The sequence below is a fragment of the Ictalurus furcatus genome, chromosome 16, assembly GCF_023375685.1.
Source record: "Ictalurus furcatus strain D&B chromosome 16, Billie_1.0, whole genome shotgun sequence".
Classification (NCBI taxonomy): Eukaryota; Metazoa; Chordata; class Actinopteri; order Siluriformes; family Ictaluridae; genus Ictalurus; species Ictalurus furcatus.
In genome coordinates this window covers 29,070,334-29,085,333 of record NC_071270.1, presented here as the reverse complement: position 1 = coordinate 29,085,333, position 15,000 = coordinate 29,070,334, and the positions used below count along the sequence as shown (strand labels likewise).

Here is a 15,000-nt window from a genome sequence, read left to right as displayed (position 1 = left end):
ATACAAGTTAATAAAGAAAAACAAAAGAAAAAATGTAAATAAATAGAAATAACTAACTAACTAAAAGAAAGAAACAAAGATGTAGTAAATAAGTAGGTGACAATAAGGCAATAAATAACAAAAAATTAAAATAAGTAGGTACATAAAAACAAATCTAGATAGTTTAACCCCCTCATTAATCGGGTTTTGGGATTACACTCTTGCTGAATTAAAGGTCTTTTTTAAAAACATTTTTATTTATTTACATGTTTAATGCTGTACAGATGATTGGATGATGAGTTGATTAGACCCCGGTTCTCAGACTGGAGTCCAGGGACAGCTCGAGGTCGGATAAGCACGCCCGGGGGTCTGAGATTTTATTTACCGTTGTTAAAGTGGTGAAAATCCCAATCCACCTTTAGCAAGCTTTTTATAATTATTATTAAACTCTTACAGACATTAATGTGTTTTATTAAACCGCAAAAACTCAAAACCAAGTCAGCCTTTAAATAATAATAACTTCATTCTAATGAGAATTTTAATAAATTATTTCTCTTTACACATTTAAATAATGTGCCTATTATTATTATTATTATTATTATTATTATTATGCATCATTATCAATTAACATCATTAACGGTATTATTTATTTTATTGTTTTTATTTCTTTTTTAACTAATAAAAAATCATATCCATGTGTAATTGTTATAATCAGCACGAGGAGATCTAATGATTATTCATAATTATTTATTAGATATTATGAGAGTAATTAAATGTTTTTTGTGGTAATGATTCAGTTTGACATGAGAGAGAAGGTAACACTTTAATAAACAGTAAATAAGTTTACACTCCCAGCTGGATTATAATAGGAATAAAAAACTGCTAATAAAGAAAAATTCGCTGTAATGAAAATATGAAAGTTGTTTAATTTATTACGAAGATATCTGAATATAAACATCTCACAGTGTGTTTCTGTATTTCTCTCAGGCTCAATCCCAAATAACTCCAACATCCCTATACCAGTGCACTACATACACTAGTAAGTAATAGAGTTTAATCCCTACCTAGTGCACTTAAAAGTACAAATTGTAATTCGGCCCCTCGGCGATTAGCAAGCCGATATCTAGCCCGTTAGCATTAGCCTAATTGTTTACACTTTTTATAAGACATACTTTTTAACCCAAGTTTGTTTGAAGTTTTGACGCGATAAAAATATGTTAAATACATGTTTTACACAGAAAATGTTTTTAACACGAACCCTTTAGTGCAAGGAGATGCTCCTGTTTAGCCTGATTGACGTCCATTTTGTCTAAGAGTTGACCTTTCACCTGCATGATCAGCTGACTACGGCAAGCACACAGGAGCAACCCGCGTTTTCGATCAAGGGGATGCTGTAGAGGCCCTCACAGCACCAAAGCGCTATTTATGAGGATCTTGTTTATGTATTATACATATCTCATATAAATATTAGCTTGTCTTATTGATGTAAAATCATTTTGTAAGAAGATATTTAGAAATGTGTGCTTAATATATTCTCTCTTCTGTCTGCTATATAAATATACTAAAAGATTGATCATACGTCTGATATATATATAATTCTATAAAATGATGTTTTTTTGCACCAAATGATTCAAAATAGTTCTTTGAAATCAAAGTTTTGTTTTGTTGACCGCAGTTTATGAAATACATGACAGCTGGAATCCACTTTTTGTGGATTTTGCTTTGCTGGGGTTCTGTGTAGAAACTCCGCTGCATGAGGGCAGAAGGTTCTAGATGGAATTTGCTTTCTGAGAATGTGTTTCTTGAAACCTCTTTTGTTTTTGTTTGTTGTTGTTGTTTTTGCAGGGTTGTTGCTCTTTGGGGTACTAGATAACCTGCTTTTAATAGTGTGTTTGTTTTTACTTAATGAGTTTAATCCAAACCGATATTCTGTGAGTGGATGTTTTTTTTTTACAATGTAGAAAAAAGGCTCTTTGTGCTAATAAATTAGCAAAATATTAATACACACCTTTAAATAATAAACCTAATATTTGTATACATCGATTATTTTATGTGTATTTTTATATTTATTTTCTTACATTCTTTGAAACTTTTTAATATATTATTTTCCTCTATTTTATTAACAAATTTAACCAGAGTGTAGCTTTAATGATCAGAAGGGTTTTAAATAATCGCATTTTATCCGGTTTTATAGACCGTGTAGCCCTCAGAGCGGCCGAGTCCTAAACGCCTCAGTGTTAGGGAAGAGTGCACTCGGTAGGGTGTAGACGCTACACTGTATCCGCTCCCTGCGTAGGGCGCTACTACAGTGCGCGTGAGGTGATTTGTAATTGGGCCGCTGAGTGACGATGGTGCCGCCTCGGGATGGCTGCTGCTGTCGGTGTAAATAAGCAAACAAACGCAGCATCGATGGAGCTGTGTGTCCGCCATGGCAGAGGAACCACAGGCAACACGGTGAAGGTACGAGCTTTAAATAAAGAACTTTAACCTCTAAACGAGGATTTCCCAACCATTTTGTACACACTGGGATCTTCATGTGTGCCGTCGTGGCTTCTGTCGGGCTTGACAACGTCGCGATGTTTTGTATCAACCGTATTTTTATCATACCTGTATTGCAGTTCTCATTTCCTGATTGGTTAAGAATCCTGAGCGTGAACGTGTGACCAATTATAGCGCAGGACTTGGATAGCACTAACCAATCCGAGCGCAGGAGGTGGGCTATGACGGAGTGCGGGTAGGAAGGAAAACAAACTCGTATCGGTACTAGCCGGGATTTGCTAGCTGATATCGAGTCTGACAAAATAACAATAATTTAAAAATATTTAAAACATAAACAATATTCAGTTTTTAACTTGCTATTCATTCTGTCAGTTTACCGCTCATTTACACTCTGCAAATTTGACAAAGTGCTAGCTAGCTAACTAGCGAGCTAATCTGGTTAGCACGATCTGTAGCGGAGTTTAGCTAAATCGAGGAAATAAAACAGATTTTAACCTTGAATAAAGTTTTTTTAAATGAGTTTAATTCTACACAGATGTCTGAACTGGTGATAAGTTATACATGTGCATAAACAGTTTCACCAGCTGAAGGAAAACCCAGACATGAATGAATCACTCTGTGGCTAACATTAATCCTTTATATGTGTTAATTTCACAGGAATTAGCTATGATTTTTTAATTTAAACTCAACAATAATAAACATGTGATTTATTAATTTTTTTAACATGTCAGGGACGAGTAAAAACGGCTGAGGTATATTTCTACATGTTTACCCTCATTAAAAATGCCAAGCGCTGGGAATATATATGAATATGCAGATTATGACACGCCCCCAACAGTCTGCCATCGCCTGATAATCCATCCGTAGCCCCGCCCCCGAATAGGTTTTATACAAAAAGTGCTGAGAAATTTTGTTTTAACCACAAAAGTGTGTTCAGAAATGTGACATTTCCTAAACTGTGGAATATGAGAGACAGTGTCTGAAAGGACATTAAACATAGATATTTAGTCATTTAAGACAAAAAAATTGTTACTAAAGTACAGTAATACATTATCGTTACTATAGTAACAGCCCGTTCACAAGGCCGTGTACAGCAGACTGATAATAAACCAGTTAAAAAATTTCTGATATGGTAACATTTTCTGTAAGGAGACATTTATTTATTTATGGAAGGAGTCTCCAGTGTCAGTGCTTTGTAACAGAGTTAGCTGTATGTGTATAGAGGATATATTCTGAGTATACTGATAAATGTTGTATTAATTTTGGCCCCCATGTTGTGTGCGTGTGTGTGTGTGCGTGTGTGTGTCTCTCAGGTGTTGGAGTGTGGAGTGTGTGAGGACGTGTTCTCTCTGCAGGGTGATAAAGTTCCTCGGCTCCTGCTGTGCGGTCACACCGTGTGTCACGACTGTTTAACACGTCTCCCTCTTCATGGCCGGGCCGTACGCTGTCCTTTCGACCGGCAGGCCACTGAGCTCGGTGAGGGGAAACAACGCACTCTATACCTCTGTGTAGAAATAAAACATCATTAGAGATGATTAAAAATGGTTAATTAATTGGTCTAACGAGTATCAGATTGAAAAATCACAGCAGGAACCATCTGAGACCTGAATGATCATGTGACATGTTTAAAGGGGCGGAGTCAGGAGTCAGTGTGTTGATGTCTTTAATTTACTGTTTACATAATTGTGCAAAAGCTCCACCCACATTTATCATAAAGGCAAACAAACATATAAATGCAGGTTTTTTATTCTGTTGCATTGTCTCACCAGCGTATCTTTAACAAAAATAAATATTGTAATAGAAATAACGCTCCGCCCACACGACAAAACTGGCAGTGACATCATCTCTCTCTCTCTCTCTTTCTCTCACTCTCTCTCTCAGGAGACTCGGGTGTGTGGGGTTTGAAGAAGAACTTTGCTCTGCTGGAGCTGCTGGAACGGCTGCAGAACGGTGCGTCCAATCAGTCCGGCATGTCAGAAGAAGCCCTGAGAGAGATGGGAGAGGTCAGATCACAAGATCATGAGATTTTCTTCCACATTTCCTGTTTAAATGAATGATAAATGTTTACTGAATGATATTTCTTCATCAACAAACCCTAACCATATCAAACACTTTATATTATTATCACTCACCTATACTAAACTTATTATACTACTGAAAACTATTATACTGCTGAACTGGAAAGCATGACGGAACCTGAACTTCAGTAAGGTATTACTGTAACCTCCTGGTAGAGGACTTGCAGCAAATCCAAAAAAAAACAACTAAATAATTTAGTACAACTGCGTAAAGTTTTTGCAGGATATTGATCGCTGACCTGTCTTTACACACACAAATATAAAAGTACAAAACTATATTTATAATGTGTTAATTATTCACCAGTTTTAGTCATTTTTAAGTGTCATTTTAACTTATGTTTTTTCCACAGGGTTAAAGTACAAAACCTCACCATGAGCTATAAAGAGAGCTTTGTGGTCTAAGGATATTGGCCCAGGTTTATAAAGAAATTAAGAAAGAAATAAAATAAATAAATCCTAGCAAAATGATCAGAACTGCAGTACCAGAAACATAACTTATATTTATATTTTTAATAATAATTATAATCTATATTGGTAAAGGCACATCTCATAGATAAAATCCTTCAAGTGCTTCACAAGGAACAACAATAATAACAGTAATGATAGAAATCATGAAGAATAACATGAGAGAAACTGAATATAGTTTTTTCAAAATATTATACAAGAAAATGTATATAAATAAAAAATATATATAACTTGTCATAATGTACCCTTTTAAAAATTCTCTTTGAGGAGCGTGCGCTGTACACGTCCCTGTGAATGAGCTGTTGCTATAGAAACCATAACGTATTAGAAAGAGCTTTAATATAAACCTGCGCTGCTGTTATGGAGAATTAATCACCAGCTCCTGACTCAGCAGTGCTGTGGGGTAATATAACTGATTATTAACTCCACCGATATTTGGTCTGTAAAACATGGGAAATGAGGAACAGTGCGTGAGGTTGGTGTTTGCATGTAAATGAGCTGATTTGCATATTAACGTAGAGTAGTGAAGTCGGATTTCATACTCGTTCACAGGAGAGTTTTTTTTTCTTCGTGTTAAAATCATATCCTCAGATATAAATGAGATCTTTGAAAAGTTTTCAAGCTCAGTGGTTCCTGATGAGGAGATGGAGGAACCATGCGTAAAGGTTTCTATGTTCCTGAAAAGGTTCCTGACTGTATTCCAGCCTCCAGAACACTGATGATGAACGCTCTGTCTCCTGCAGTGCATCATACGGTGTGACGAGGACGAGAGCCACACTGCGTCGGTGTACTGCACCGTGTGCGCCACACACTTATGTGCCGAGTGCTCTCAGCTCACACACTCCACCCGCACGCTGGCCAAACACCGCCGCGTCCCGCTGGCCGACAAACCGCACGAGAAGACGCTGTGCCCTCAGCACCAGGTCCACGCTATCGAGTTCGTGTGTCTGGAGGAGGGCTGCCAGCCCGGCCTGCTCATGTGCTGCGTCTGCAAAGAGTACGGCAAGCACCAAGGACATAAGGTACCCAGAACTATCCAGTCCCACTGCTTCGGAATAATCATCAACTCTTAATGTTCACTGTATATGAATGACTAATTACTTCAGAAAATCTGAAACACGGGGATAAATAATAACCTCATAAACCTTCATTACAGAAAAAAGGCCCGTTGTTAAGTGTTTTTGATATAAAATCACCAGTCTGGCCTGTTTGAATGATGTTAACGAACCCCTGTGAAACTGGAGAAAACAGAGCAGATTTTAAAATCTCCGTAATGAAAAAGTACAAAGGAAACGGCTTCATTAACGAGTCTTCAAACTGCAGCACTCCTGATGCTCTTCTTATTCGTTTTTCATTTTCCTTTCCTTCCGTTCATTTATTTATTTATTTATTTATTTATTTTTACATCAGCTGAAGTTCAGCACCACATGATGAAAATGAATCCAGAAACAGACCTGTGATTTTTACGGAGTGAGTGACTCTGTTAAGTAATTCATCTGTATTTGATCATCAGGTTATTATAAACACGCGCTGCCCGTGTATGAGCTGGAGGAAATGAGGTCAGTATTCACGCCGCTGCTTTCCGCGCATGACGTGCTGGTTAGAATGCGTTAACGACCTTTTCATTTCAGTACTACACTGCACAATCGCCTCACGTTTACACTTATACCCAGCAAAACAGAAGACGAGTGCGACCCACGGACCGCTGTACGGGACGAGGATCAGTGTAGCCGAGGACGCAAACGCCATAAACTTTATAAACTCCGGGAAAAGTGTTTAAACAGGGAAAATGACTAAAGGCCAGACAAAATAAATAGCATGGAGGGTAGTTTTAAATTTTGGCCCCCCAGTGATTATGTACAGGTGATGTAGATGGAGTTGATGACAAACCCTTTCTTTCCCAGCATGCAGTTCTGGAAGCTGAAGCCAACCAGATCCGGGCGTCTATCTTGGACATGGCGCACTGCATCCGCACCTTCACTGAGGAAGTGTCCGAGTATTCCAGGAAGCTGGTGGGCATCGTGCAGCAGATTGAGGGAGGGGAACAGATCGTAGAGGACGGAGTGGGCATGGCTCATACAGAACATGTAAGTGTACACACACACACACACACACACGTAGAGCTTTATCCGTCTGTGTGGGTAGGGATTAATATAAACTGATATAAACATGAAGCAAAAGAGAGGTGTTTATTTAGTTGTAGCTGTTTTTCTGAACAAAAAGAACTGTTACTGGCTTCAGTGTTTAATTTGTTTAACATTAAATGGGTTAAATTATTTGTCTAATTACTTAGTCACCCTAAAATATTCACATAGTTTTTAAGGTTAAAAGCATATTAGTTAGTGAATATTATTTACGACTCGTTACTATTGGACGAGAAGTGTTATTGCATCATAAAATATAAGAGTCAGTCAGTTTCTAATATGCAAATGCAGACTATGTAAATTAGACTTTAGACCAGTTTACATGGAGAAAGGGGTGGGGCTTGTTGGTTTTGTGAGTAGTTTTAATTTGCATGTTCATAGTATGCTGAAGGTAAAAGTATAGGTGCCCAGTGTTTTTATTTTTCTGTTTCATCGCCAGTGACTTCTTATTTTTTATTTGTAGAACCACCACATTAAGCAATTTTAAAAACAAAAAGTAATGATGTTTATTTATTTAAATTCTGAGTTAGTGTTGGACAAGAAGTGTTATTGTGTCCTAAAATATAAGAGCCAATCAGTTTCTAATATGCAAATGCAGGACATGCAAATTGCAATGATGTATATGAAACTTTGCAATTTGCATATTCATGGCAGTTTTGCACCAGAAATGAGCATGATAACTCACTGTAAGTCGTTCTCCTGGTGTTCCTCCGAGGTTCCTGGCACTGCGGAGAACGCTCGGTCCTGTGTGCGGGCGTACTTCGCCGACCTCCACGAGACGCTGTGCCGTCAGGAGGAGATGGCGCTCAGCGTGGTGGACGCTCACGTCAGGGAGAGGCTCATCTGGCTCCGACAGCAGCAGGAGGACATGACCATCCTCCTGTCTCAGGTGTCCACAGCCTGCCTCCACTGTGAGAAGACCCTGCAGCAGGTACGACCGTAAGCACCATAATGACCACTTCTTCTCCTCAACACTGTGCGCAAAGGGTTTAAAGCAGGACGGAGCAGCTGAAGACCCGACGCCCCGCAGTGTTCTCACTACTAACTATTCATTCGGATCATCGGCTGTTTATATGTTTATAAATCTGATTCTGTAAATAATAAACACTATGATAGTATTAGTGCACCATCACACACACTACACTGATATAAATTCGCACGCAACGAGCTGGAATTCGGTAGTGTTCATTTTACTGTTATTGAATACAATCATATTTATTTATATCTATCTGTGTATTTATGCTGATGTGTATGTTTACCCCAGGATGACTGCAGGGTGGTTCTGGCCAAGCAGGAGATTAACAGGTTGCTGGAGACTCTGCAGAAGCAGCAGCAGCAGTTTACAGAAATGGCCGATCACGTTCAGCTGGATGCAGGCATCCCTGTAACATTCACCAAGGTAAATACTGAAAATACTGAGGAAATACTGAAATAACGAGTAAACACTAAAAATACTGAGGAAATACCAAAATGCTGAGGAAGTTCTTAATAATGAATGCAAGATAAAGGCTAAATACTGATCGAGAGGTAATAATCCAGGGTAAATACTGAAAATGACCAATTCTGAATACTGCATAAATACTGAATACAAGAAAAATACTGAGCACATAAATGCTGAATACAGACTAAACACTGAATAAAAGGTAAGTACTGAATAGAGACTGAACACAGGAAAATACTGAGCACATTAATGAAGAATGCAGATTAAATACTGAATACTAAATAAAAGGTAAATACTGAATACTGACCTTATTGTTCTGAGTTCTATTCAGTGACACGTTGCTTGAGTTTTCTACAGATTACGCTCTGGTGGGCCCTGTGTAAAGAGAACCGGGTTCTGGTCTTGTTTTAAGAGCCGAACCGTACTGAACCTGTGTTGCAGGATAACCGCGTACACATCGGCCCCAAGATGGAGATCCGGGTGGTGACGCTGGGGCTGGACGGTGCAGGAAAAACCACCATCCTGTTCAAGCTGAAGCAGGACGAGTTCATGCAGCCCATCCCCACTATAGGTAGCACCACGGCCAGGAACCCCACGACATGCTAGAACCCCATGATATGCTAGAACCCTAACCTGGAGTTAGATTTAACTCACTCACATGAAGCGTGTTTACGTTTCAGGCTTTAACGTGGAAACTGTGGAGTATAAAAATCTGAAGTTCACCATCTGGGACGTTGGAGGGAAACACAAACTGAGACCGCTGTGGAAGCACTACTACCTGAACACACAAGGTAACCTGCTGCGTACGCGCACACACACACACACACACACAGAGTGTGCATTACTTACTCAGCAGTTCACGGTGCTTGGTTTCCTGCTCCACAGCGGTGGTGTTTGTGATTGACAGCTGTCACAGAGACAGACTGATGGAGGCTCACAGTGAACTGGCCAAGCTGCTGACAGAGAAGGAGCTGAGAGACGCTCTGCTGCTCATCTTCGGCAACAAACAGGTGAGTCAGGAGAACCGCTCCAGGTTCCTCAAAGCACTGTACACGTTAGAGCAGAGTTTCCGAACCCCAAATCTGCAGAACCCTTTCTTATTTCACCATAAACTACACTTTATATCCAGCGCATGTTCCTTCATATTTATCGTCCATTTCTTAAATCTAACTTTCACACCTTCTTTTATCTTCAGTTATATAAGTTACTTGAATTGTTTGCTAAAATAACACTACACCTTAGTTCCACACTAGCAGGATTCTGGTTCTGGTTTTACTGACACTAACGATACAATCCTTTATAAATCATTCTTATGACGTGTGAATTAAACACACAAAAGGGAGAAGAATGTAGGATTTCAGGAATTCCACACCTTCCCAGTGTAAATAGTTCAGGATTAGGTACTGGTACCAGTACAGAGGACTTTCTTAGTGTAAAGTGTGTGTGTGTGTGTGTGTGTGTACACAGGACGTCCCCGGTGCAGTGTCAGTAGAGGAGATGACGGAGCTTCTGAGCCTCCATAAGCTGTGCTGTGGGCGGAGCTGGCACATTCAGGGCTGCGATGCCCGCAGCGGTACGGGTCTGCACGAGGGTCTGGACTGGCTCTCACGCCAGCTGGTGGCTGCAGGGGTTCTGGACGTGGCCTAATGGACCCGAGTACAGTACCACAACCAGCAGGGAGCGCTAATGAGGAGCAGTTAGCATGCAGGGTGTCACGCTAACTCACGTTTAACCATCAGTTAGTCATCAACTAGTCTCACGGCAACTAACTAACCGAACAGCGACGCGACGTTACACTGATTTGTAGCTTTTTATGTTGAAAGTGATCGTCCTGTGTATTTACTACCAAACGACTTTAAAATTAATTTAATAAATTAATAAAGGTAAAGTCACTTCAGAGCATTTGAAAGAGTTAAGTCAGTGTTGTGAGGTAGCAGCTCTCTTCGTTTAGTTTTTTTATACTAAAGTAGATTAACGATCGCTGTACGCTGCAACGTTCACTGAATTTAACGTTTACTGAAGAAACACGAATATCAGCCGTGGTCATGTGACGACGTTACAGCGCCGATATTCTGTTCCTGTTCAGTTTTTACACACACACACACACACACACACACATGCGCTTTGTGATATGTTTCATTATTTATTTCAGTTTGTGGTGCAGTAGTATGCAGGTATGGAGTAGGAAATGTTAAACTTGTTACTGTTTATTTATATTTTTAAAGGCTGTTCGGGTTTTCGGAGAGGTTTTGGTGGGGTGGCGTGCGGTACTGCCGTGTTTAAACAAGTGCATACGCTTATAAAGCATTTACAAAGACTTTAATCAGTAATTGTCCTTCATGCACAGCTGTAAAGGCTTTCAGTACAGTAAAGTTCACGTTCCGCTGCTTTAACCAGCGACTCTTTACTCCTTCATGTTGGAATAAACCGCGTCCTGTTACATGTACACGTTTTATTTCGCTCTGGTGACCGGAACATTCCTTTTTGTGTAAAGAGTAAAGCGCATGTGTAAATCACTTTCTTTACTCTTACATCAACACTCGAGTTTGTAAATCATTTTCTCCCCATTACGAGTTTTAGTCCACGAGCACGGAGCACACCTGGACATTTATTTGTTGTGAACTTGACTGGATTTTTTTTTTTGGGGGGGGGGAAATATCCCTAATTGTTATCCAATTAAAATAGAACAGTGGAAATGTCTCCAGTGTGTTAATCATACACTTTCACACACCCAGGTTGATTAAAAAAAGATCTTTATTATTATACAAAATGAGGTTCAGGACATTCACTCAGAGTGTGTGTGTGTGTGTGTGTTCTACTTGATGGTAATGTTGATAATGCTGATGTCCTCGTACGGTTTGTCTGTCTTTGGGTTGACCTTGACGTTGGAGATCCTCTGCACCACCTCCATCCCTTTCGTGGTCCGTCCGAACACTGTGTGCTTGTTGTCCAGCCACGGCTGTGAGGAATGAACATCCTGTTAGTCCACTGCACTTCCTGGATTTAAACAGGCCGACTCTACATTCACACATGTATAGCTTTTAATGAACTAAACACAAATTAAATAACGCAGTAATCAGTGTGAAATTCGAATCAGGTGTGTGATCTGCGTGTTACACGCTCGGCTTCGTCCTCAGATTAGATTAGCAAAGCGAGCTAGCTGTACTAGCTACGTACACTCACCAGACACACCCGCGACCTCTGCTAATGTCTCTGTACACGTTTACCGAGAGCGCGTATATGACAGGAGATTAAAGTTGTGAACTGAAGAAACATCAGACCAAGGAATCGGACTCTTACCGTGGGCACCACCGTGAGGAAGAACTGAGAGCCGTTGGTTCCTGGTCCAGCGTTGGCCATGCTGAGTGTGTACGGCCGGTCGTGTCTCAGACTGAAGTGGAACTCGTCCTCGAACTCTCCGCCCCAGATGCTCTCTCCTCCCATCCCCGTGCCCGTGGGGTCTCCGGTCTGGATCATGAAACCCTACAGAGGAGAAACCGGAAGATCTGGATTCAGAGTGGAGTTAAACACTCACGGTGAGGATTTAATACTGAAATCACACACACACACATCAGTACTCAGAACTCAGACATTACTGCAGACTTCAGTTAGATGAGAGTTACGCACTCGGGGGCGGAGTTTATCTAAAACGGGGGCATGTCTCAGTTACACTAGATTCTGATCTTGAACTTAAGCGCATGTTTCTTGAGTGAGATCGGCTCTAGTGAGGAGCAGTGTTCAGTCCAGCGCCACCGTCTGACTGTTTGATGTAATTACAATGTCACGCTGTAATTTATGTTTTGGCAGCAAACACACACACACACACACACACACACACACACCGGAATGTCACTCGAAGACAATATTACATACAGGAATAAGACACTATTCATCACCTTGATGACACGATGAAATAAGTGTCCGTTGTAGTAGCCGTTCCTGCTGTGGACGCAGAAGTTCTCCACGGTTTTGGGGCACCTGAGGAACAGAGGAACAGCGCGTCAGTGTAAAAGCACAGCGGCGTAAACCTGTGCTGGTGTGAACGGGACGAGCTGCACGTACTCCACAGGATAGAGCTTTAGGTGGATGTCTCCCATAGTGGTGTGGATGATGGCGCTGTCTGAGACCCTTTTCGGGCCTTCTGCCTGCGTGGCGGCCATCACCTCCTCTTTGGACGGCTTCTCGTTGAAGACGTCTCTGTCAGAGTCGGCGCTCTTGGTGTCTTCTGGCTCTCGCTTTGTGAACTGTACACAGGTGAGTGATAATACATCATACTGTTACACAGCATCATCCTCCTCATCACCACCTTCATCCTCCTCATCCTCCTCACCTTCACCTGTCTGACTTCACTATGCTTTATATCTACAGTCTTTATATCTTCAAAAACAGCTAAAGACCCACTTCTTCCGTGAACACGTATCAACCCATAAAAACCAAAACCTACTCTGGCACTTTGCTTCTGGAACTCAGTTAACGGATCTCGTACAGTAGCACTACTTGTATTGTTCTCCACTTGATATATCGCTTTGCTTGTATTTTCCCATGATGCCCCCACAAACTACTGGCCACCCCACTGGCCCTGACATGCTTCAGTGCACTCCCTCTCTCATTCAGGCACACGAGTAAAAAAAGAACAAAAAGGATGGAAAAAGAAAGAAAGCAAGATGAAGGAAAGAAAGGGGTGGGGGGCGAGAGTGGGGGCGGGGGGCGAGAGTGGGGGCGGGGGCGAGAGCCTGGTTCCTGACAGCGAGGGTTCTCACCATGTAGAAGCGGTTCTTCTTGAAGGCGGTGCAGAAGATAGTGGGGTCGGGGTCGGTGCTCTGGAGGGCGGGGTTATCACTCGCCTTCATCTCGATGGTGGGAGCCGCCTTCATGGTCTTAGCCACGCCCTGGAATAGACTGAGCTGCACCACACGGATGTTCTCCTGTTTCCCCAAAATCCTCACACACCTGCATGCACACACACGCACTTTTTTAAATCAATGACCACGTTTTCAGACTTTCAGGAGCTGCACTGTTCGGTTTGGCGTAAAAGCAGCGTTACCATAGCGATGTAGCACCGTACCCATGCCATCAGTGATCACATGACTCACCGGTTGGTCTCCACGTTGATGACCTTGATGCCCAGCATGGTTCCGTACAGAACAAAGTGTCCCGTCTCGTCGAAGATGATGTTGGTCAGTCGAATGCCGTCCACTTTCTCCAGCTCTCTCTCCACCGCCATCCTGCGGCCAAACTCCATGTCCGGGAGCTGCTGTCTCATCTGCTGCAGCTCTGTGAACATCTGTAAGTACACACACACACACACACACACACACACACGCGCAACAGGGAGTCACATGATGATGATCTTCAGTAAAAGTCAGAGAACCAATGTGAGGTTTAATAATGCAGTGTGTCGTCAGCGATAATCATTCAAATGCATTAAAGAGATTATTATTCATCAATTCAGCCAGGACACGTCTGATCTCAGATCTCTGATCTCAGATCTCAGATCTCTGATCTCTGATCTCTGATCTCAGATCTCTGATCTCTGATCTCTGATCTCTGATCTCTGCTGCTTTATTTTTACAGATAACAGACAGCTGTATCACCAAAACTCATCCGAGCTGACGGATTTGATTTATTCCTGAATGTTTTCTTTAAAACAGATGAAATTACTGAGAGGAAGTAGTTCTCAGGCTATTATAAAGTGTCAGCGCGCACACACACACACACACACACACACACACACACACACACACAGCAGAAGGGTGACGTACGGTGAGCGATTCGTCGAACACTCTCATGAGTTTCCCCGTCAGGAAGCGGAAGATACGGACTTTGCGGTCGGCGGCGATGGCGGCCATCTTCTTCCCGTCGTGTGAGAAGGCCAGGCTGGTGGGAAAGGTTTTACACTTGGCGAATTCGTACAGGTCCGTGTCGGTTTTATACTCCCACTCCACCTGCCTGGGGAACTTGAACTCGCTCGGGAGGCCAGTCCAGTACTCCAGCATTCCGGCTCGGTCGGCCGACACGATGACGCGGTAGCGCGGGTTCAGACGGATCTGACACAGAGGGGACGAGTGCAGCTTGTGGAAGGTGTGCAGCGGCTGGTTGCTGCCTCGCCCGTCGTACACGTGAATCTTCCCCGTGGATTTCTCCGAGCAGGCCACCGTGTTGATGGCGTCACCGGGGTTATAGATCCACTCGCACTGACCCGGCTGGAACCTGAGACACCGCAACCGGACACAGGGTTAGAACCGCTGCAGAACGGCAGCTCTGGTGATTTAGAATGCGTTTCTATCGAGTTATTCATTCATGAGGTTTTTCTCTCAGCTGCACGCGGTGTACAGCGTATTCAGGGCAGCGCTCAATAAAACACAACGACATTATGATGATATTCCTTTTTCTT

General features: G+C 42.0%; 3 protein-coding genes across 4 annotated transcripts in view; 1 reads left to right on the top strand and 2 right to left on the bottom strand.

Moving 5' to 3' along the window:
- trappc13 (trafficking protein particle complex subunit 13) overlaps positions 1-1,303 on the bottom strand; it is an 11,792-nt gene extending 10,489 nt beyond the window's left edge. For both annotated transcript variants that reach the window (XM_053646168.1, XM_053646169.1), the window contains exon 1: positions 1,238-1,303. In XM_053646168.1, coding sequence (XP_053502143.1) covers positions 1,238-1,283 — 46 coding nt within the window. In that variant the 5' untranslated portion in view covers positions 1,284-1,303. The remainder of the gene's footprint in view (positions 1-1,237) is intronic.
- Positions 1,304-2,299: 996 nt separating this feature from the next.
- Positions 2,300-11,392, top strand: trim23 (tripartite motif containing 23). The gene is made up of 11 exons (XM_053646164.1): positions 2,300-2,439; positions 3,792-3,954; positions 4,360-4,481; positions 5,765-6,043; positions 6,926-7,108; positions 7,881-8,096; positions 8,430-8,564; positions 9,048-9,177; positions 9,287-9,397; positions 9,492-9,616; positions 10,074-11,392. The coding sequence occupies exons 1-11, from the start codon at positions 2,344-2,346 to the stop codon at positions 10,251-10,253; spliced, it is 1,740 nt and encodes a 579-aa protein (XP_053502139.1). The 5' UTR covers positions 2,300-2,343; the 3' UTR covers positions 10,254-11,392.
- The window catches only part of ppwd1 (peptidylprolyl isomerase domain and WD repeat containing 1), a 6,541-nt gene continuing 2,888 nt past the window's right edge, over positions 11,348-15,000 (bottom strand). The window contains exons 5-11 of the mRNA XM_053646163.1: positions 14,369-14,816; positions 13,700-13,890; positions 13,367-13,556; positions 12,669-12,850; positions 12,503-12,584; positions 11,907-12,089; positions 11,348-11,565 (exon numbers count right to left, since the gene is read on the bottom strand). Of these exons, the coding sequence (XP_053502138.1) occupies positions 11,422-11,565; positions 11,907-12,089; positions 12,503-12,584; positions 12,669-12,850; positions 13,367-13,556; positions 13,700-13,890; positions 14,369-14,816 (1,420 nt within the window). The 3' untranslated portion in view covers positions 11,348-11,421. The remainder of the gene's footprint in view (positions 11,566-11,906; positions 12,090-12,502; positions 12,585-12,668; positions 12,851-13,366; positions 13,557-13,699; positions 13,891-14,368; positions 14,817-15,000) is intronic.